Source organism: Tamandua tetradactyla, chromosome 3 (genome assembly GCF_023851605.1).
Source record: "Tamandua tetradactyla isolate mTamTet1 chromosome 3, mTamTet1.pri, whole genome shotgun sequence".
Classification (NCBI taxonomy): Eukaryota; Metazoa; Chordata; class Mammalia; order Pilosa; family Myrmecophagidae; genus Tamandua; species Tamandua tetradactyla.
The window spans coordinates 205,436,327-205,459,916 of NC_135329.1; the positions used below are offsets into that span (position 1 = coordinate 205,436,327).

General features: G+C 38.2%; 1 protein-coding gene across 1 annotated transcript in view; it reads right to left on the reverse strand.

Moving 5' to 3' along the window:
- DNER (delta/notch like EGF repeat containing) overlaps positions 1–23,590 on the reverse strand; it is a 389,785-nt gene that overhangs the window by 82,233 nt on the left and 283,962 nt on the right. Inside the window, exon 8 of the mRNA XM_077155359.1 lies at positions 447–671. Coding sequence (XP_077011474.1) covers positions 447–671 — 225 coding nt within the window. The remainder of the gene's footprint in view (positions 1–446; positions 672–23,590) is intronic.

Sequence of the window (23,590 nt, forward strand, 5' to 3'; positions counted from 1 at the left end):
GGTCTAACTTTAACAGAAGAATTCTAATCAGATAGCATTCTGCTTTCCATGAAGATGAAAATGGAAGCGCATATTCCATTAACTTTAGAACACAGTATTAATGGACAGGTAATACAGAAAAAAGCTCTAGAAGGACTTATAGTAGCTATTGAAAATAACTAACTTATTATGAGATTAAGCCTATTTCGCATTTTCTTCATTTTGTGTATTTGTAGTTTCTAATTTTTCTATAATGAATGCAAGTTGTTTGTGGAAAGGGCAAAACTTTTTTTTTAACCCTGTTTAGAAAAAGTTTCTAAAGAGAAAGTGCGTATAAATTTGAGTTGTCTTACATCTACAAACATTCCACATTCAGTGGGCCAGCATTATTAGCTCAGATGCAGAAGAGGAATCGGGGACGTGTGACTGGAGAAAGAAAGCATTAGCAGTCTCGGGAGGGAACCGACCTGGGTCACAGAGGCATTTGTAGCTGGTTCCCACGCTGCGGCACGTGCCATGCGCACACGGGCTGAGGGCGCAGAAGTCTACTAGCTGGGTGCAGGTCGGTCCGGTGAAGCCGGCACTGCAGCTGCAGCTGAAATGCACCCCGTCCCCATGGCAGGTCCCGTTGTTCTGGCAGGGCGATGAGGCGCACGGGTCCACCTTCTCCTCACAGGCAGATCCGAAGTATCCTGAGAGGAAAGGCACAGTGGGGTGGGGGTGGAGGAGTAGAAAAATTAAAACACGTTTGCACATGCTAACTAATAAACTGAGTCCACAGGTCTTAACTTTCCTTCATTATGAATTAACTAACCGGTCAGTCCATTAACACAGTTTTCAGATTGTCACAACCTATAACAAGGGTGAGGAAAACCATTTTTTTAGCTCTCGTACTGTGGATTAAAATGTTTAGTGCTGGGATTCCATTTTTGTTGAAATGTAAATTACATGACTGGTTAGGTATACAGACAAACACGCACATGCATGAGCATATGTGGAAGCATGTGTATGACCTAGAACGATGCTGTGGTAGTTTGGAGCTATCTGTACACTAGAAAAACATGCTCTCAAACTTAATCCTTTCCCGTGAGTGTGAGCCCCTTAGACGTAGGGCCTTTGGATGCGGTGACTTCAGTTAAGGTGTGGCCAACCTCAGTCAGGATGGGTTTTAATCCTACTACTGGAGCGCTTCATAAGTGGAATGAAATTCAGACAGAAAGCGAGAAAACCACAGGAAGCAAGAAGCTGCAGGTCCACAGAACCGGGAAGAGAGGGGAGAAGTCGGGAGGGGCCGCCATGGGCGCTGTCATGTGGCAGGAGCCCAGGACCAGGGACGGCAGCCAGGACTGGAGACAGGGGCCAGCCCCAGACACCACCCTCCAGGAAGAAAGTCTAGCCTTGAAGACACCTCGATTTGGACTTTTCAAGCTTCAAAACCATGAGATAATAAATTCCCTCGGTTTGAGCCAACGCATTGCATGGTATTTGATGAGAAGCCAAAAGATACTGAGACAGATGCCAAAAATAAATGAATGGAGTTTGCCTTCCGGAGGATGGGGTTTCAGTGAAGAGGGCTTTCACTTCTTATTTTACACACAGTGCTGGGGATAGACGTTCCTTACTTTGCTTTAACAAATAGGAGACAAACCTGAATTTAAAACATTAAAGTCATACAAAATAGTAAACAATGAGAAAATCCCCCTCCTGTCCTTACCTGCCTATTCCCATTCCCTTCTCTAGAAACAGCCACTATTAACATTTATTGAATATATGTTTCAAAAGTATGTTACTGTAATGGATAAACAAAATGTGGCATGACCATATTCTTAAATGCTACTGGAATTCAACATACCGGAAATGGAATGGCTTTTAAAAAGGGAGTTTATTAAGTTAGAAGTTTACAATTCCAAGGCCATAGAAATGTCCAAACTAAAGCATCCAGAGAAAGATACCTTGACTTAAGAAAAGCCAATCTGGGAAGGTACGTGGCTGGCATCTGCTAGTCCTTGTTCCCAATTCCATTGCTTCCAGCTTCTGATGCCAGTGGTTTCCTCTCTCAGCTGTGGGTCTTCACGTAGCTCCTCTGGGACAAGACTCTGGGTTCTGGCTTGCTTAGGATCTCATGGGAAGGCACATTGTGACATCACTGAGCTCTGCAGCTCCAAAATTCCATGTCTAGGCATCTGTTCTCTCTGTCAGTACTGCAAGCATCCTCTAATGTCTACATTTCTGTGAGGTCTGAAGCAACTGTTCTCCAACTGCCTGCATCTGAGGTTCCTCCAAAATGTTTCCCCTTTTAAAGGACTCCAGTAAACTAATCAAGACCAACCTTGAATGGGTGGAGTCACTTCTCAAGCTAATTAAAAACCACGCCCACAACTGGGTGTGTCACATCTCCATGGAAGCAATCTAATCAAAAGATTACACCCCAAATTGGGTGTGTCACATCTCCGTGGAAGCAATCCAATCAAAGTTCCTACCCCACAATACTGAATCAGGATTAAAAGAAATATGGCTACCCCTACAAGACTGGATCAGGAAAGAGCACATGGTTTTTCTGGAGGTACCTAACAGCTTCAAAAGATCACATATTATTTAATTCCATTTATATGAAGTATCCACAAAAGATATCTATAGATACAGAAAGTAGATTAGTGTGTCCCTGGAGCTGGCGAGGGGACAGGAACTGATTGCAAATGGGTATAAGGTGGCAGCTGGAATTGAAGGAAGTATTCTAAAATTGGATTGTGGTGATGGCTGCCCAACTCTGTGTAACAGCAATGAATTAAACACTGAAATGAATTCCATGCTATTTAAATTATATCTCAATCAAGCTATTACATTTTTAAAATTTTAAATGTGGTTCTGGTATAAGTGACATTTTATACTAGTATGAGTCAGTATTTATAAAGTTAAAAAATTGTACATGCATATATACATGTGTGTCTCTGCATCTGTGCAGGTGTGCATGGGTTTAATGATAGGTTAGGTAAGATTTATTCTTCCTTTAGTGCTTTAATAACAGTTTGAAAATTACAAGTATTCAAATTGTAGAAATGAAAAGTTAAATAATTTTACTCTAAACAATTTTAATGCTGATATTCTATTTCATGTTCTTACCCATATTTAAATTTATATGTATCTATCTTCACATAGAACTTTTGGTGACACTAATAAATTTCGTCATTAAGAACATAGTGAGCACAGAAAATAAACAAACAAAAACAGCTTCAGCATTTAATTATCTGAAGCATCACTCATAAATTGGCATTAAGTAACTTGGTGTTATCTGTATAGAAACAGAAAATTCCAAAAAATTTCCGAAACTATTCAACATTTTACAAAGTTCTGGGGTTTTCAAGGTTTACAAATCATACTAAAAATTTCATATACAATCAGTTTTAATAACACTTGAATTCTCCAATGAGTTCTTTGGCAGCCTTCAGTTGGACTATAACTCAATCCTTTGTGCGATGTATTCCATTTTACTCTTATTGAAAAGTAGATACTTAAATAATTATTACCACATAATAGTATAATACATTATCATCACTGCACACTATTTTCAAAATTAGGATTTAATATCTCAAATCTTCTAATTGAAGCACAAAATAAAATTAATTATTCTTTGTGTCTAAAAAAATGCAGTATAACCATTTGAAATGTGGAAGGTGTGTTTAATTTGTTCACTTAGTGTGATATCACATGATTTCAATGCAGTTTTTCTTTAATCTGAAGGAATAAATTTTGGTAAATGAATTGGCCAAGTCAACCAGTAGCTTGAATTCAGTTAATAGAGGCTCAAGGTTTTATCTTATGGCTTAAGAAAAAGAAAAGTAACTATAGGATGACTCTTGAGAACATACTGAGTTCTTTACAAAAAATTCAGGCTCATAATGATATCTACATCCAAGGCTACGAGTTAGTTTAATTAAAACAGCAGATCAAGGTGAATAGTAAATGTAGAAATAGAAATCACATTTAAGACATTTAGATTCTTTCTTCTCTATGAAGCAGAATTGTTCTAATGGAGGGAAGGGGAGGGAAGGGAAAAGGAGGGAAGGGGAAGGGGGACGGGGAGGAAGGGAAAGGGAAGAGAGGGGAGGGAAGGGAAGGAAAGGGAAGGGTCTAGGTCACTTGAAAACCATCAGAGATCAAGATGGATGAGAACTTGATTTGAAAGAACATCTATGGAGGTTCACAGATAGAAAAATTTACAAATGAGAAACGAAGTTAGGAACAAAAAAAATGAAAAGAAAAAAAAATACTAGAACCCAGAAAAAGAGGTGAATATTGGTAAAATATGGTTCTCCATGAGCTCCATGTTAGTATTCAAGCACTGTTTTAACAAAGAGGTAGGGAAACAAGACTTAGGTTTCCTGGTTATGAATTCTACACCTACCATTCACCAGTAAATGTGCAACCAACACAAATCCCAACCTCTTTAGTCTTACATTGCCTCACCTGGAAAACAGGGTTAAAATTACTGTCTTCATAATGTTGTGGAATCTAGAAAGATATATATTAAAATTCGTGGAACAGTTCATGGTCCACTGCTGGTTAAATGAATGAGAAATGAAATTAAAATGGTAATAACAGCAACAGCTAACATTCACTGGGGGCTGACTATGCACCAGGGGATAATAAACCCTTTACATGAATTACTTCATTTAACTCTCATATAATCATATGATGTAATAACTATTAGTAGCCCTACTCTAGATGAGAAAAGAGAGACATGGAAATGAGAAGTACACGGTTCAAGCTTGCATAGCTAGTGGATACAAGCCCTTTAATACTCTGTTATACCGCACAGAGAAGTGAATGATTGCCCAATTAAGATGTTGTGAGCAAGGCAAAATAAAGAATGAGTTTTAGAAAGGCAATCGCTCTAGTTTCATGTCAACGTACTGTTAAAAAGACTAATATAATCCACATTGAATATTCCAAGTTGAAAGGAAAATGGGTAAAAATGCAAGGAGAGATAAAGGATCCTGTCTTTGGAGAGAACCATTATAGGAACATAAATGAAGATATTGGCCAAAGAGGCCAGATTATGAATGGTTGCAGATGCCACCCTAGAGATGCTGTACTTCATTCTTTGGCTACTGGACATCACCTATCTGTGGTTATTTGTAATCTCACTGGCAGGAAATGAGGAGAGTGAATTACAGAAGATTGAAATTAGAATAAGAATCAGATTTTAACTAGAGTAACTGAGATGAGAGATTCGGAGGGCCAAATTCTAACAATATGGATCAAGAATTAAGACAAATTGGAATATGATTTTACAAGCAACATTGTCAATTCGGGGACTCATTGGATAATGGAGAAATGAAACAGAGGACAGAGGGAAGCAACATACCATGAGTCCAAAACCTAAATGCCAACAGGAGACCGGCAGATAATGTTGACGAGGGAAGTGGGCCAGGTATAAGGCACCAGGGAGCTGGAGGGGCTGCGGCGGACTATGGAACGCATGTTCCTTCTAAAGGTGTTGTCTGCCATCTGCAGCTAATTGCTACCAACTGAGAATGTGGGACCAGTTACCAGATTGTCGGAATTTTCACAAGTAGTCTGAAATCCAAATTTTTGTTTGAGCTTTTCCTATTTTAAAAGGTTGATAAATCACTTCATTGACAAAACATGTCTGTGGACCCCATATATGTGGCTTCTCCAAAGACCATGGGCTTTGGAGCCAAAGAGAACTGAGTTTGAATACCACCTCTGCCACTAAACTGTGGGACTATGGGCAAGTAATTAATCACCCACGCATGAAATGGGGACATTAAGTCCTACAGCATATAGTTATTACAGAGCTTCAATGACAAAATCCATGCAAAGTACTTGGCATATTTATTGGCACACAGTAAGTATTTACTAAGTATATATAACTATAATGTGATACCCAGATTTCCAGATTTGGAGACTATGTAGATGGTATTGTCACCAACTGCAATGAAAAATTCAGAATAGTTTCCCAAGAGAGAATTATGAGTTCAGCTTTGGCATGTTTAGTTGAGGCACTGAGAAGAGAGGTGTGGATTAGAGGAAATAGATTGAGAGTTACCTGCATTTGGGTGGAAACTGAATTCACAGGTACAGATGTTGATGGATACTTTGGGCAAGTGAGCAAAGTGAGAAGACAAGTTCAAGGCTGGAACATTTAGGAGCACAGGGAGAGAGGAAGCAGAGAATATGTCTCATGGAGAGACTCTCTCTGTGGTTTGTAGCACTCTGTGTATTTCTCTCTCCTCTCTCTCTCTCTCTCTCTCTCTCTCTTTTTTTCTCACTGAGAGAAACAACTCATACTTTTATTTGTAGCTTTTATCCCACATTTAACTTAAAATGTCTTGGAGCACTAATACACCTAGCAGAAAACTTGTTTTCTACTTTTTTAACAAGATGGAACCCACTGTGTTGAAGACTCCTTATAATATGTCCTCATCTAACCCTTTTTTATAAATTTAGAATAAAGTCTAGTGTGGTCATGGTTACTGAATAGATTTGTTTGTAAAGTTATATTTTATTTGAGAATTTTTTTAAAAATCAGGGAAACTATGAACTCCACTGGTTTATTCAACTTATTGTATTGTTTTCTTGGCTATATATAATGTTTGTAACCCATGGAAATTGCATTGACTAACAGGATAAATACCATATACATTTATTTCCCCACAAATTCAGTTAGCTTTATTTTTGTTGAAGACTATGTTAAATTATAATACTATTCTTATTGTACTTTTTGAGAAGGAAGTTCTGATTTGAAATTTTATTTCCTTCAAAATGAAGGGCTATGCTTAGTTAAATAAAAGATTGATGATATCTTTTAAAGTATTTCCTTTTCACTGTATGTCTTATTAAAATAAAACCTGTCTAATCTTTTTGAAAAATATAAAGGTTTCCAATAAACCATCTGTTAGAGTTAAAAAAAAAAAAGACAATTCTCAGCTATCTAGAACTCTGGAGGAAGGTATAGACTGGAAAAGGATCCTGCAAGTGCTGAATCAAAGAAAGAGAAAAATACCAGGTAGGAAACTTCTGGACCAGACAATTCTCTCCCCTCCTACTCATTCAACTTGGTCATAGGGGCAGCAGCCAGGATCCCTCCCACCTCCCAGCAGTGATACAGACTCTGAAATCGCTCACAGCAGTGAGACACACCCACATCTACATCCAGACACACAGAACTGAGCCCGCAGAGACCCAGGCAGGATTTAAGCTGCTGGGAAGGATGGACTATAAAAGGGCAACAGGGAGGAATTTCCAAAATGGAAGATTAGGGAGGGAATGGAAGCATTTTTCTCCCAAAGGCAGAAGCTGCCTGAATCAACTGTTGGGGAACCCAAGGGACAGGGAAGGAAATTTCAAGGCCCAGGTCAGAGAGGGATGAAGAGTCTGAGGAAACATGGACAGAGATTGCATTTCCAGCCCTGGGTCCTGGTGACCAAGCCCCACCCTTGAGGAAACTAGCAGGAGGCAGTCCAATCCTTGCCTGGGAGGTGGCTGCAGACTGAGGCCACAAGGGGAATCCTCCACCACAAATAAAATAGGGGATAGAACTGCACATTGAACCAGTCTTTCGCTGGTGAAGGGAGGACATAGCAACCCGGGTGTTTCAGTTCCATCCAGCCAGACACCGCCCTGCTTCAAGAGGTGAAAACTTCTGAGGATGATTCAGTCAGCGAACAGCGCCATCTGCTGGGCAGGCTGGAAAGTGCAGGGGAACTGCAAGGCTTTCAGAACCTCTCCACCCTATCCTAGACCCAAGGGGGCTGGTTTACCCCCCACTCCTGCGTGGGTACCCGGCCCTGTTTTGATTGAGAAATACTGGCAACTCAAGTGGCAATGCAATGCCCTAATATAAACCCAGTCGACAACTAAATCCTACGCAAGAGAGAGAAACCAATCTTCAGACCAGAACCATCAGATGACCAGATACCAGCAAAAAATCACAAGGCATACTAAAACTCAAAAAAAAAGGTCCAGTCAAAGGAACAAATAAACATGTTGGAGGAGACAGAATCTGGAACAATTAATAAAAGATGTGCAAACAAACCTCCTGAATCAATTCAAAGAAATGAAGGAAAATATGTACAAAGAAACAGAAGATAATAAGAAAACACTAGAAGAATATAATGAAGAATTTGAAAGAATACAAAAAAACAGACACTATGGAAATAAAAGATACAGTAGACGAAATTTAAAATATATTGGAGGCACACAACAGCCGATTGGAAGAGGCAGAAGAATCAGTGAACTTGAAGATAGATTAACTAAATTCAAACAGACAAAAGAAAAAATGGAGAAAAAGATTTGAGTAGAGTCTCAGGGAATTGATTGACAAAACAAAGCACACAAACATATGCATCACGGATGTCCCAGAAGTAGAAGAGAAGGGAAAAGGACTAGGAAGAATATTCGAAGAAATAATGGCTGAAAATTTCCCAACCCTTTAAATGACAAAAATATGAAAATCCAGATAGAATAAATCTGAATAGACTCACTGCAAGATTCATACATTTGCAAGACTGTCAAATGTCAAGGAGAAAATTCTGAAAGTAGTAAAAAAAAAAAAAAAATCCAATTCACCACATACAAGGGAAGTCAAATAAGACTAAGTGCTGATTTTTCATCAAGCACTGTGGAGATGAGAAGGCAGTGGGATGATATAGTTAAGATACTGAAAGAGAAAAAATTGCCACCCAAGAATTTTCTATCCAGCAAAGCTTTCCTTCAAAAGTGAAGGCATGGGTAGGCCACAGTAGCTCAGCAGGCAGAGTTCTTGCCTGCCATGCCAGAGACCTGGGTTCAATTCCTGGTGCCTCCCCATGTAAAAGAAAAAAAAATAGCTAAAATCAATGACCTAGCTGAATAACTGTAGAAACTAGGGAAAGGACAGCAACCTAATCTCAAAACAAGCAGAAGGAAAGAAATAACAAAGATTAGAGGAGAAATTAATGCAATGGAGAATTAAAAACAATAGAGAGAATCAATTAAAAATTGGTTCTTTAGGAAGAGCAATAAAATCAATAAACCCCTTAGCTAGACTGACAAAGACAAAAAAAGAGAAGCTGCAAACAAATCAAATAAAAAACAAGAGGGAGGCATTACTACAAAGCCTGAAGAAATAAAAAATACATATCATAAGAGGTTACTATGAACAGCTGTATGCCAACAAACTTGACAATTTGGATTAAAAACACAACTTTCTAGAAACACATGAACAAGCTACACTGACCTAGGAAAAAATAGAAGACTTCAACAAACCAATCACAATTACTGAGACTGAATCAATCATCAAAATCCTACCAATAAAGAAAAGTCCAGGTCCGATGGCTTCACAAACAAATTTTACCAAATATTCCTAGAATTGACAACATTCTTGCTCAAACTCTTCCAAAAAATGGAAGAAGAGGGAACACTATGTAACTCATTCTATGGAGCCAATATTACCCTGATACCAAAACTAAATAAACACATACAAGAAAGGAAAACTTCAGACCACTCTCTCTAATGAATACAGATGGAGAAATCCTCAGCAAAATACTTACAAATCAAATTCAGCAGCATATTGAAAGGCTTATACACCATGACCAAGTGGGTTTTATTCCAGGTATGCAAGGGTGGTTCAACACTAGGAAATCAATGGAATGTACCACATTAACGAATCAAAAAGGAAAAATCACATGATCATCTGAATGGACGCAGAAAAGGCATTTGACAAAATTCAGCATCTTCTTATGATTAAAAACACTTCAAAAAGAGGAGCTGTGAAATTCCCTCAACATGATAAAGGGTATATATGAAAAATCCACAGTTAGATTCATACTGAATGGTGAGAGACTGAAAGCTTTCCCTCTGTTCTAGTTTGCTAGCTGTAGGAATGCAATATACCAGAAACAGAATGGCTTTTTAAAAAAGGGGAATTTAATAAGATGCTAATTTACAGTTCTAAGGCCGAGAAAATGTCCCAATTAAAACAAATCTATACAAAATGTGCAATCAAAGGCATCCATCCAGGGAAAGATACCTTGGTTCAAGAAGGCCGATGAAGTTCAGGGTTTCTCTCTCAAGTGGAAAGGCACATGGCAAATACAGTCAAGGTTCCTCTCTCATCTGGAAGGGCACATGGTGAGCACAGCGTCATCTGCTAGCTTCTTCTCCTGGATTCCTGTTTCATGAAGCTCCCTGGGAGGCATATTCCTTCTTCGTCTCCAGAGGTCATGGGCTGATGGACTCTGCTTCTTGTGGCTATGTCGTTCTGCTCTGCTCTCTCTGAATCTCTCATTCCCCAAAATGTTTCCTCTTTTATAGGACTCCAGAAACTTATCAAGACCCACCCAAATGGGTGGAGACATGTTGCCACCTAATCTAGCTTAACAACCACTCTTGATTAAATCACATCTCCAGGGAGATGATCTGATTACAGTTTCAAACATACAGTATAGAATAGGGATTACTCTGCCTTTATAATATGGGATTTAGATTAAAACATGGCTTTTCTAGGGGACATACATCCTTGCAAACCAGCACACCTTCAATGATTAAGAACAAGACAAGGATATCCACTGTCATCACTGCTATTCAACACTGTACTAGAAGTTTTAGCTAGAGCAATTGGGCAAGAAGAAGAAATAAAATGTATCTAAATTGGAAAAGAAAAAGTAAAACTATCATCATCTGCAGATGACATGATATTAAATTTAGAAAATCCTGAAAAAAATGACAAAGTTACCTGAGCTAAGAAATGAGATCAGCAAAGTAGCAGATACAAGATCAACATGCAAAAATCAATGGTATTTCTATACACTAGTAATGTAAAGTGTATAGATTACTAGTAATTACATTAAGGTGATTAAGAAAAAATCCATTTACAATAGCAAATAAAAGAATCAAATAGATGAGAATAAATTTAACCAAAGAATTAAAGGACTTGTACATAGAAAACTACAAAACTTTGCTAAAAGAAATCAAAGAAGATGTGAATAAATGGAAAGACATTCCATGTTCCTGAATTGGAAGGCAGAATATCATTAAGATGTTAATTCTCCCCAAATTGAACTATGGATTTAATGCAATCCCAATCAAAATTCCAACTATTTTGCTGAAATGGAAAAACTAATTATCAATTTATATGGAAGGGTAATGGGCATTGAATAGCTTAAAAAAAACATCTTGAAGAGAAGAATGAAGTGAGAAGTATCATGCTTCCTGACTTTAAAGCATATTATAAAGCCACAGTGGTCAAAACAGCATGGTACTGGCATAAAGATACATATATCGATCAATGGAATTGAATTGAGAGTTCAGAAATAGATCCTTAAATTTACTCTCAATTGATTTTTGATAAGGCTCCCAGGCAAACTCAACAGGGACAATTTGGAAATGGACAGATATGATGGCAGCATATTACTATGAGAATAATTACCAGTGCTAAATGGTGTGTAAAGGAGATGGAAAGGGGAAGTTTAGAATCACGTATGTCGTCTTTCTCCGCCGGCCCGCCGCGCGGCGCCCAAGCCCCGCAGCAGCCGAGCCGCCCGCCCTCCTTCTCCCCTCTCTTTCTCCGCCGGCCCGCCGCGCGGCGCCCAAGCCCCACAGCAGCCGAGCCGCCCGCCCTCCTTCTCCCCTCTCTTTCTCCGCCGGCCCGCCGCGCGGCGCCCAAGCCCCGCAGCAGCCGAGCCGCCCGCCCTCCTTCTCCCCTCTCTTTCTCCGCCGGCCCGCCGCGCGGCGCCCAATCCCCGCAGCAGCCGAGCCGCCCGCCCTCCTTCTCCCCTCTCCTCCCCCTCCTGCTCCGGCTGCTCTCCAACCACCACGGTGCCCTCTTCCCCCGCCTTCACCGTGCTCCTCCGCCACCAGCCTCGACAGCCTTGCTGCCCTCACCTTTCCTCCTCCAGAACAGCTGCTGGGGGAGTGGAGATAATACAGAGCAGCTCCCGGAACCACGAGGGAGATCAAAGGGACAGCGTACCCCATCCTGGAACGGCTGACTATCTGGGAGAACCAGCTCCGGTGAGATCACCAAGGGGCACGGGCTTTCCTGGGTGGGACGGCAAGCGACCGGAGTCCCTCCCTTCCACCTTCCTGGGCCAGCTGGTAGAATTGGACAGGCGGTCCCCTTAGGCCGCGGCGGCTGGTGCCCCCACCACACGAGGCCCACCGGAACAACTGAGATAGTTGGGTCGGAAATCCCCAGACTGCGGAGAACAGTGACCAGGGGATCCCTTCCAAACATGTGACTCCCCCGTCGGCTGGGAACAGTGTACTCTCCCGGGCTGCGACAGCTGGCGCCCTCCCGCCACGCTTGGTGCCCCGGGCCAACTGGCTAATTTGGCCGGACGCTCTCCTGTGCTGCGACGGCCGGCGACCCTCCCCGCGTTTGGAACCACGGGCCGGCTGGCATTCTTCCAAGACGCTTCGGTTGCCGAACCTCCCCTACGGCGAGAGTTTTCCAGAGTTGAGGGACCCACAGCAACTTTTGCTGGTGGAACCCACAGACAGGCGTGTGCCACGAGCGCCACCTACTGGGCAGGATAGGAAGAACAGAACCCAGAGATTGCGCAGAAAAATCTTTCAACCTGTGGGGTCGAACACCCGGGGAAATCTGACTAAATGCCCAGATGCCAGCAGAAGATAACGGATCACGCTCAGAAAATTGAACATATGGCCCAGTCAAACGAAGAAACCAATAGTTCAAATGAGATACAGGAGCTGAAACAACTAATGCTGAATATACGAACAGAAATGGAAAACCTCTTCAAAAACGAAATCGATAAATTGAGGGAGGACATGAAGAAGACATGGGCTGAACATAAAGAAGAAATAGAAAAACTGAAAAAACAAATCACAGAACTTATGGAAGTGAAAGATAAAGTAGAAAAGATGGAAAAAACAATGGATACCTACAATGACAGATTTAAAGAAACAGAAGATAGAATTAGTGATTTGGAGGATGAAACATCTGAATTCCAAAAAGAAACAGAAACTATCCGGAAAAGAATGGAAAAATTTGAACAAGGTATCAGGGAACTCAAGGACAATGTGAACCGTACAAATATACGTGTAGTGGGTATCCCAGAAGGAGAAGAGAAGGGAAAAGGAGGAGAAAAACTAATGGAAGAAATTATCACTGAAAATTTCCCAACTCTTATGAAAGACCTAAAATTACAGATCCAAGAAGTGCAGTGCACCCCAAAGAGATTAGACACAAATAGGCGTTCCCCAAGACACTTACTAGTTAGAATGTCAGAGGTCAAAGAGAAAGAGAGGATCTTGAAGGCAGCGAGAGGAAAACAATCCGTCACATACAAGGGAAACCCAATAAGACTATGTGTAGATTTCTCAGCAGAAACCATGGAACCTAGAAGACAGTGGGATGATATATTTAAGTTACTAAAAGAGAAAAACTGCCAACCAAGACTCCTATATCCAGCAAAATTGTCCTTCAAAACTGAGGGAGAAATTAAAACATTCTCAGACAAAAAGTCACTAAGAGAATTTGTGACCAAGAGACCAGCTCTGCAAGAAATACTAAAGGAAGCACTAGAGTCAGATACAAAAAGACAGAAGAGAGAGACATGGAGAAAAGTGTAGAAAGAAGGAAAGTCAGATATTATATATATAATACAAAAGGCAAAATGGTAGAGGAAAATATTATCCAAACAGTAATAACACTAAATGTCAATGGACTGAATTCCCCAATTAAAAGACATAGACCGGCAGAATGGATTAAAAAACAGGATCCTTCTATATGCTGTCTACAGGAAACACATCTTAGACCCAAAGATAAATATAGGTTGAAAGTGAAAGGTTGGGAAAAGATATTTCATGCAAACAACAACCAGAAAAGAGCAGGAGTGGCTATACTAATATCCAACAAATTAGACTTCAAATGTAAAACAGTTAAAAGAGACAAAGAAGGACACTATATACTATTAAAAGGAACAATTAAGCAAGAAGACATAACAATCATAAATATTTATGCACCGAACCAGAATGCCCCAAAATACGTGAGGAATACACTGCAAACAATGAAGAGGGAAATAGACACATATACCATAATAGTTGGAGACTTCAATTCACCACTCTCATCAATGGACAGAACATCTACACAGAGGATCAATAAAGAAATAGAGAACCTGAATATTACTATAAATGAACTTGACTTAACAGACATTTATAGGACATTACATCCCACAACAGCAGGATACACCTTTTTTTCAAGTGCTCATGGATCATTCTCAAAGATAGACCATATGCTGGGTCACAAAGCAAGTCTTAACAAATTTAAAAATATTGAAATCATACACAACACTTTCTCGGATCATAAAGGAATGAAGTTGGAAATCAATAATAGGCGGAGGGCCAGAAAATTCATAAATACATGGAGGCTCAACAACACACTCTTAAACAACAAGTGGGTCAAAGAAGAAATTGCAAGAGAAATTAGTAAATACCTAGAGGCAAATGAAAATGAAGACACAACATATCAAAACTTATGGGACGCAGCAAAGGCAGTGCTAAGAGGGAAATTTATTGCCCTAAATGCCTTTATCAGAAAAGAAGAAAAGGCAAAAATGCAGGAATTAACTGTCCACTTGGAAGAACGGGAGAAAGAACAGCAAACTAATCCCAAAGCAAGAAAAGGAAAGAAATAACAAAGATTAGAGCAGAAATAAATGAAATTGAAAACATGAAAACAATAGAGAAAATCAATAAGGCCAGAAGTTGGTTCTATGAGAAAATCAACAAGATTGATGGGCCCTTAGCAAAATTGACAAAAAGAAGAAGAGAGAGGATGCAAATAAATAAGATTAGAAATGAAAGAGGAGACATAACTACTGACCTCACAGAAATAACAGGATACTATGAACAACTTTACGCTAATAAATACAACAATTTAGAAGAAATGGACAGGTTCCTGGAAAGACATGAACAACCAACTTTGACTCAAGAAGAAATAGACGACCTCAACAAACCAATCACAAGTAAAGAGATTGAATTAGTTATTCAAAAGCTCCCTAAAAAGAAAAGTCCAGGACCAGACGGCTTCACATGTGAATTCTATCAAACATTCCAGAAAGAATTAGTACCTACTCTCCTCAAACTCTTCAACATAATCGAAGTGGAGGGAAAACTACCTAATTCATTCTATGAAGCCAACATCACCCTCATACCAAAACCAGGCAAAGATATTACAAAAAAAGAAAACTACAGACCAATCTCTCTAATGAATACAGATGCAAAAATCCTCAATAAAATTCTAGCAAATCATATCCAACAACACATTAAAAGAATTATACATCATGACCAAGTAGGATTCATCCCAGGTATGCAAGGATGGTTCAACATAAGAAAATCAATTAATGTAATACACCATATCAACAAATCAAAGCAGAAAAATCACATGATCATCTCAATTGATACAGAGAAGGCATTTGACAAGATTCAACATCCTTTCCTGCTGAAAACACTTCAAAAGATAGGAATACAAGGGAACTTCCTTAAAATGATAGAGGGAATATATGAAAAACCCACAGCTAATATCATCCTCAATGGGGAAAAATTGAAAACTTTCCCCCTAAGATCAGGAACAAGACAAGGATGTCCACTATCACCACTATTATTCAACATTGTGTTGGAAGTTCTAGCCAGAGCAATTAGGCAAGAAAAAGAAATACAAGGCATCAAAATTGGAAAGGAAGAAGTAAAACTATCACTGTTTGCAGACGATATGATACTATATGTAGAAAACCCAGAAAAATCCACAACAAAATTACTAGAGCTAATAAATGAGTACAGCAAAGTAGCAGGCTACAAGATCAACATTCAAAAATCTGTAGCTTTTCTATACACTAGTAATGAACAAGCTGAGGCGGAAATCAAGAAACAAATCCCATTTACAATCGCAACTAAAAGAATAAAATACCTAGGAATAAATTTAACCAAAGAGACAAAAAACCTATATAAAGAAAACTACAAAAAACTGTTAAAAGAAATCACAGAAGACCTAAATAGATGGAAGGGCATACCGTGTTCATGGATTGGAAGACTAAATATAGTTAAGATGTCAATCCTACCTAAATTGATTTACAGATTCAATGCAATACCAATCAAAATCCCAACAACTTATTTTTCAGAAATAGAAAAACCAATAAGCAAATTTATCTGGAAGGGCAGGGTGCCCAGAATTGCTAAAAACATCTTGAGGAAAAAAAACGAAGCTGGAGGTCTCGCGCTGCCTGACTTTAAGACATATTATGAAGCCACAGTGGTCAAAACAGCATGGTATTGGCATAAAGATAGATATATCGACCAATGGAATCGAATAGAGTGCTCAGATATAGACCCTCTCATCTATGGACATTTGATCTTTGACAAGGCAGTCAAGCCAACTCACCTGGGACAGAGCAGTCTCTTCAATAAATGGTGCCTAGAGAACTGGATATCCATATGCAAAAGAATGAAAAAAGACCCATCTCTCACACCCTATACAAAAGTTAACTCAAAATGGATCAAAGATCTAAACATTAGGTCTAAGACCATAAAACAGATAGAGGAAAATGTTGGGAGATATCTTATGGATCTTACAACTGGAGGCGGTTTTATGGACCTTAAACCTAAAGCAAGAACACTGAAGAAGGAAATAAATAAATGGGAGCTCCTCAAAATTAAACACTTTTGTGCATCAGAGAACTTCATCAAGAAAGTAGAAAGACAGCCTACACAATGGGAGACAATATTTGGAAACGACATATCAGATAAAGGTCTAGTATCCAGAATTTATAAAGAGATTATTCAACTCAACAACAAAAAGACAGCCAACCCAATTACAAAATGGGAAAAAGACTTAAACAGACACCTACCAGAAGAAGAAATACGGATGGCCAAGAGGCACATGAAGAGATGCTCAATGTCCCTGGCCATTAGAGAAATGCAAATCAAAACCACAATGAGATATCATCTCACACCCACCAGAATGGCCATTATCAACAAAACAGAAAATGACAAGTGCTGGAGAGGATGCGGAGAAAGAGGCACACTTATCCACTGTTGGTGGGAATGTCAAAGGGTGCAACCACTGTGGAAGGCAGTTTGGCGGTTCCTCAAAAAGCTGAATATAGAATTGCCATACGACCCAGCAATACCATTGCTAGGTATCTACTCAAAGGACTTAAGGGCAAAGACACAAACGGACATTTGCACACCAATGTTTGTAGCAGCGTTATTTACAATTGCAAAGAGATGGAAACAGCCAAAATGTCCATCAACAGAAGAGTGGCTAAACAAACTGTGGTATATACATACGATGGAATATTATGCAGCTTTAAGACAAGATAAACTTATGAACCATGTAATAACATGGATGGACCTAGAGAATATTATGCTGAGTGAATCCAGCCAAAAACTAAAGGACAAATACTGTATGGTCCCACTGATGTGAACCGACATTCGAGAATAAACTTGAAATATGTCATTGGTAACAGAGTTCAGCAGGAGTTAGAAACAGGGTAAGACAATGGGTAATTGAAGCTGAAGGGATACAGACTGTGCAACAGGACTAGATACAAAAACTCAAAAATGGACAGCACAATAATACCTAATTGTAAAGTAATCATGTTAAAATACTGAATGAAGCTGCATCTGAGCTATAGGGTTTTTTTTGTTTTTGTTTGCTTGTTGGTTTGTTTGTTGTTGTTGTTTTTTACTATTACTACTACTTTTATTTCTTTTCTTTATATTAACATTTTATATCTTTTTCTGTTGTGTTGCTAGTTCCTCTAAACCGATGCAAATGTACTAAGAAACAATGATCATGCATCTATGTGATGATGTTAAGAATTACTGAGTGCATATGTAGAATGGTATGATTTCTAAATGTTGTGTTAATTTCTTTTCTTTTTTTCTTTCCGTTAATAAAAAAAAATAAAAAAAAAAAATAAAAAAAAAAAAAATAGAATCACGTATGTCACCAGAAGGAAAACTGGAGGTTAAAACATGGGAATATGTAACAGGAAAACTTGTGGTAGACAATACCCATGATTAACTGTACAAATATTAAAAAGTTCTTTCATGAACTAGCGCAAACGTATGACACCATTGGGAGTTAAGAATAGAGGGGTTTATGGGAAAAAATGCACTTATTGTTAACTGTGGCCTATAGTTAACAGTAATATTTTAATCCTCTTACATCAATCGTGACAAATGTACAACACCAATATTACGGTTCAATAATAGGAGGCGATAAGGGGTATGGGAGGATTAGGGTTTTATTTTTCTTTCCTTTCTGGAGTAAATGAAAATGTTCTAAAATTGATCATGGGGTTGTGTGCCAGTTTGAATCTGTGGTGGACCGCAGAAAAGCCATGTCCTTTAAACGTCATTCAGTATTACTGGTTGGGAGCATTTTGATTGTTACCATGGAGATGTGACCCACCCAATTGTGGGTGGCAACTTTTGATCAGATAGCTTCCATGGAGTTGTGAGTCCACCCATTAATCCTTTAAAAGGGCAAACATTTTGGAGAGAATCGCTTTTTAGAGCCACGAGAAAGCCATGGCCGAACCAACAGAACTACAGAGCAGGTAGTCCGCCAGCCAGCAACTTTTGGACATAAAGAAGGAAAATGCCTCATGGGGAGCTTCATAAAACAAGAAGCCAGGAGAGGAAGCTGAGAGACTTCACCATGTGTCCTTCAAGCTGATAGAGAACCCTAAATTTCATTGGCCTTTCTTGAGTTAAGGAGCCTCTTGTTGGTGCCTTAATTTGGACATTTTTACAGACTTTCTTTAATTGGGACATTTCCTTGGCCTTAGAACTGTAAACTAGCAACTTAGTTAATTCCCCTTTTTAAAAACCTTTCCGTTTCTGGTATATTTGCATTCTGGCAGCTAGCAAACTAGAACAGGCTATATGCACAACTGTGATGCTATTGTGAACCAGTGATGATATACTTCGGATGGTTTGTACGCTGTGATAATATATCCCAATAAACTGCCAAAAAAAATGGAATTGTCAAAAAATACACTGTGTCCTATTTATAGGCCATATAAGCAGATGAGTAAAGCAAGCCAGTCCAACTGAGGCCATCTTTGACCAGTTAGCCACCAATAAACCTGGCCAGTGACCAACTGAACCCAGCTTAAATTGTCAACCCAGAAGGTTCATGAGTTAAATAAATGATTGCTGTCTTAACCACTATGTTTGGGATGGTTTGTTACACAAAAAAGCTAACTTACACAATGTAGTAAGAGATATTATTATATCTAAATGGAATGTAGGCCAAAGGGAGAGTTTTGTTTTGCTTCACTTTATGGAAAAGATGTTAAAATGTAACTGATTAAAAGGAAAATGTCACTATTTATATGTTTATAAATATAATGAAGACAGAGAGAGAGAAAGCCATGGAAGCAAGAAGCTGAAAGCAATGAAACCCAGAAGAGAAGGGAGAGACCAGCAGATGTGGCCATGTGCCCTGTGGTAGGGGAGCAAGGGATTGCCAGCAGCAGGTCTTCAGGAAGAAAGCAACACCTCGATGACACCTTGATTTGGACATTTTCCCAGACTCTACCCATAAGCGAATAAATTCCCATTGTTTAAGCTGAACCATTTCATGATAATTTTCTTCAAGCAGCCTAAGAAACTAAAACAATACACAATTTTATTGTTATAATAAATAAATTCAAGGTGTATCTGAATATACTTTATGAAGATGCATGTGAGGTAGGACAATTATGTTGTAATTTTCCTGATTCACAAGGTTATTAATAACTGTTAGAAAAGAAATTCATGGATGTAAACGCTGAGTCAATTTTGAAAATGCCTTTTCCTTGACCAGCAAATTCTCCATTTCCCTCTGTCATCTAAGCAATTATTATCCTCTTATTCATATAATACCGTTTTGGAAGTGACTCACATCTTTTTAAGCCACTAAATGGCTTAAATGACCTTCCTAAGAAGAAAATGAGCAAGGTTATATAATACAAGGAACACAGAACCATAAAACCAATGTTTGAATCCTCTTACTAGCTGAGTAAACTTGGGTAAAGTATGTAATCATTTTGTCATTCAATTTCCCCACATACAAACAGGGAATGGCACCTACTATGTAGGGTTAAACAAGATGGCATACAGCACTCAGTAAATACTGGATTCTCTTTCCTTTAAGCAGTGATTCTGGGGAAATCTCAAGTTTCCAGTACACTCAGAGTTAGAGGTGAGGGAAACTAGAAAGAAGCTGACCTGCTCACCAATCTATGGTATACAATCAAATGTCACATTCACAAGACTCCTTCATGGCAGATCTCCTTGGATATATTTAATATGGAATTTTCCAGAAACAGGATGTGCTCATTGATCTTTTTTTTTTTTTAATTTTTTTCTCACTGATCTTTGAACATGTGCATAGTTAATGAGCCATCCAATGAGGTTAATGAATAGTGATGGGCTGCTGGGGCAAACAGCTGTGGGAAGAAGTGACAGGCGAGCAAGACTCTGCAAGCATTTCTGCTCAAAAAGACAGTCTGTTGAGTTATGTCTGTTAAGAACAAACACAACTGTGTACCAGGCATTATTCTAAGTATTTTAACTATATTAACTCATTGACCCCTGACATCAACCCTATTAGATAAATATTATTGTTTCCCCATTTTCACTTGGGGAAACTGAAGCACAGAAAGGCTAAGTAGCTTGTTAAAGGTTACCCAAGTAGTAAGAGGCAGAAACGGGATTTAAGCCCAGGCAATCTGACTCTCAAATCCAATTCCTGGCTGGTATTCTCTGCTGTAACACTTTATGTCTGGGGTATAGCAGAGGTCCAGCCAAGTATGGGCAGAGGGGTGCTCCAGAATCAATCAAAACTCTGTTTTACTGGCCTACGTGTAACAGAATCACACTGTTGTCCCTACTATTTTCTCCCCACCTCCCACAGTAATAGAACGCCCGGTCACATGGCTGCACAGAATAGAGATTACATTGACAAGCCTTCTCTGCAACTAGCTGTAGACCTGAGATTATGACCTGGATGATGGAATATAAGTGAAAATATCCTGAAATAGTCTCCAGGAAGTTTCCTTAAAAGAAAGCTAGAGGCGGGCCGCGGTGGCTCAGCGGGCAAAGTGCTTGCCTGCTATGCCGGAGGACCTCGGTTCGATTCCCGGCCCCAGCCCATGTAACAAAAACGGAGAAACAGAATACAATAAAAACAAGAAAATGTTTAAAAAAGATGTTTCCCTTTCTTCCTTCCTTCCTTCCTTCTATCCTTCCTTCCTTCTCTCTGTCTTTCCTTTAAAAAAAAAAAAAAAAAAAAAAAAAAAAAAAGAAAGCTAGCATGCACCTTTTATCCTCTTACTATCTTACCCCTCCATCCATTCTAATGACTGGATCACAAATATCTGGGTCTTTTCTAAATTTCGTGGAAAACAGCAAGCCACAATAAAATCATATGCCCAGAGAACCTCAGTAAGGCAAATTTCAAATAAAACAAACAGCCATGTCATGGTCAAACTGCTGAAAACAAAAAATTAGGGAGGCTATTAGAAGGAATCAGAGAAAAGACAACACATACATGGAAAAAGAATAAGAATGACAGATAATTTTTTATCAGGATCTGTGGAGGCAAAACATGTTTTGCAACATCTTTATATTGGAAAAATAAATCTATCTACTGGAATTCTATTTCAAGGGAAAATAATTTCAAATAGTGAAAGTAAGTTAAGACACTTTCTGATAAAGAACAACTGAAAGAATCTGTTGTCAGCAAATCTATCCATACTTCAAGAAGTATTAGGTTATTTACACTGAATGGAAATTATAATAGATGGACACTCAGGTCTATAAAAATAAAAAATGAAGTGCACTGGAAATCGTATATATGGGAGTAACTATTGAGTATACTTTTTTCTTTCCAAATTTCTTTAATAACACCTGAACTATTTAAAGAAAAATAACATTGAATTATAGCATTATACAACACGTAGAAGTAAAACATATGAAAACAGTAGAACAAAAAATGAATGACATTAATTGAATTAAAATATTATTAGGTTCTTAAATTTTACCTGAAGCAATTCAATGTTAATTCTAAATAGTCTGTGATAAGTTAAGGGTGCAGACTGTACTACCAAGAGCAACCAATAAAAAAAAAAAAAGAAAGAAAAACCTGACACAGCTAAAAAGCCAATTGAGAAGACAGAATGAAATATTTTTAAATATTTGATTTACACAAAAAAGGCAGTAAAGGAAAAATAAACCAAAGAATGTATGACAAAAAGAAATGGCAATACTGTAGAACCATACCCCAGGATATTAAAAATTACAGAAAATGTGAGTGGACTAACACTGTAATTAAAAGGCTGAGATTGTCAGACATACAAAAAGACCTACCTGCTCTTTATATATTTATAAAGACACAAAGATTGAAAGTCAAAGGATGGGGGAAAATACACTATGAAAACAGTAAGCATAAAAAAGCTGGTGTAACTATGTTAATATCAGAAAATGTAGACTTCAAAACTAAGAGTACTATCGGAAATACATGGGGACATTTAATACAAAAAAGTAGTAATCCATCAGGAATATATAACAATCCTAAATTGTAGAGAACTAATAAGAGCTTAAAAATACATGGAAGAAAATATTGTTGGAACTAAAGTGAGAAACAGACTCCACTAGAAATGGACCCCTTCACAAATGATAGAATAAGTAGACAAAATGAATTAGTATATACAATATTTAAATAACATTATCAACTGTCCTGACTTAATAAATATTCATCAAATGCTATTCCTAAAGACACAGAATATACATACTTTTCACATACACATTAACAAGTTAATAATTTCAATAGCAGTGGGAAAACTGTTTGAAAAAATTCAATACTCATTCATAAATAAAAACCTCTTATCAATCTAAAATTAAAAGCTAATTTCCTCAATCTGATAAGGCATCTATTTTTTTTAAAAAAACCCACAAGTAACATCATGTTTAATGGTAAAAATGCTGAATATTTTCCCCTTAAGGGAGAGAATAAAGAATGTCTATCCTCAGTGCTTATATTCAATATTTTACTGAAGGGTCTATATAATACAGTAAAGCAAGTAAAAGAAACAAAAAGCATATGAGAAAGTGTGGAAAGGAAGAAATAAAGTCTTTATTCACTGATCCATGATTTTATATGAAGAAAATCCAGAGTTATAAATTATGGTAACAAATAAGTTAATTTGGCAAAATTACACGATACAAAGTCATATACAAAAATCTGAGGGGTGGGCAATGCTGGCACAGTGACAGAGTTCTTGCCTGCCATGGTGGAGACCCGGGTTCAATTCCCGGTGCCTGCCCATGTTAAAAAAAAAAAAAATCAATTACATCTCTATACACTAACAATAAGTAGATGAAAATGAAATTTTAATGCTATTTATAGTATTATCCAAAAACTGAAAATACTTAGGAAAAAATTTAACAAAATATATGAAAGACTTCTATACTGAAAATTATAAACATTACTTAGAGAAATTAAAATCACCCAAATAAATAAATATATTATCTCTTTAATATTTATATTTTTAATAAGGTTAACAAATTCATATTTAATTTAATAAATTTATTT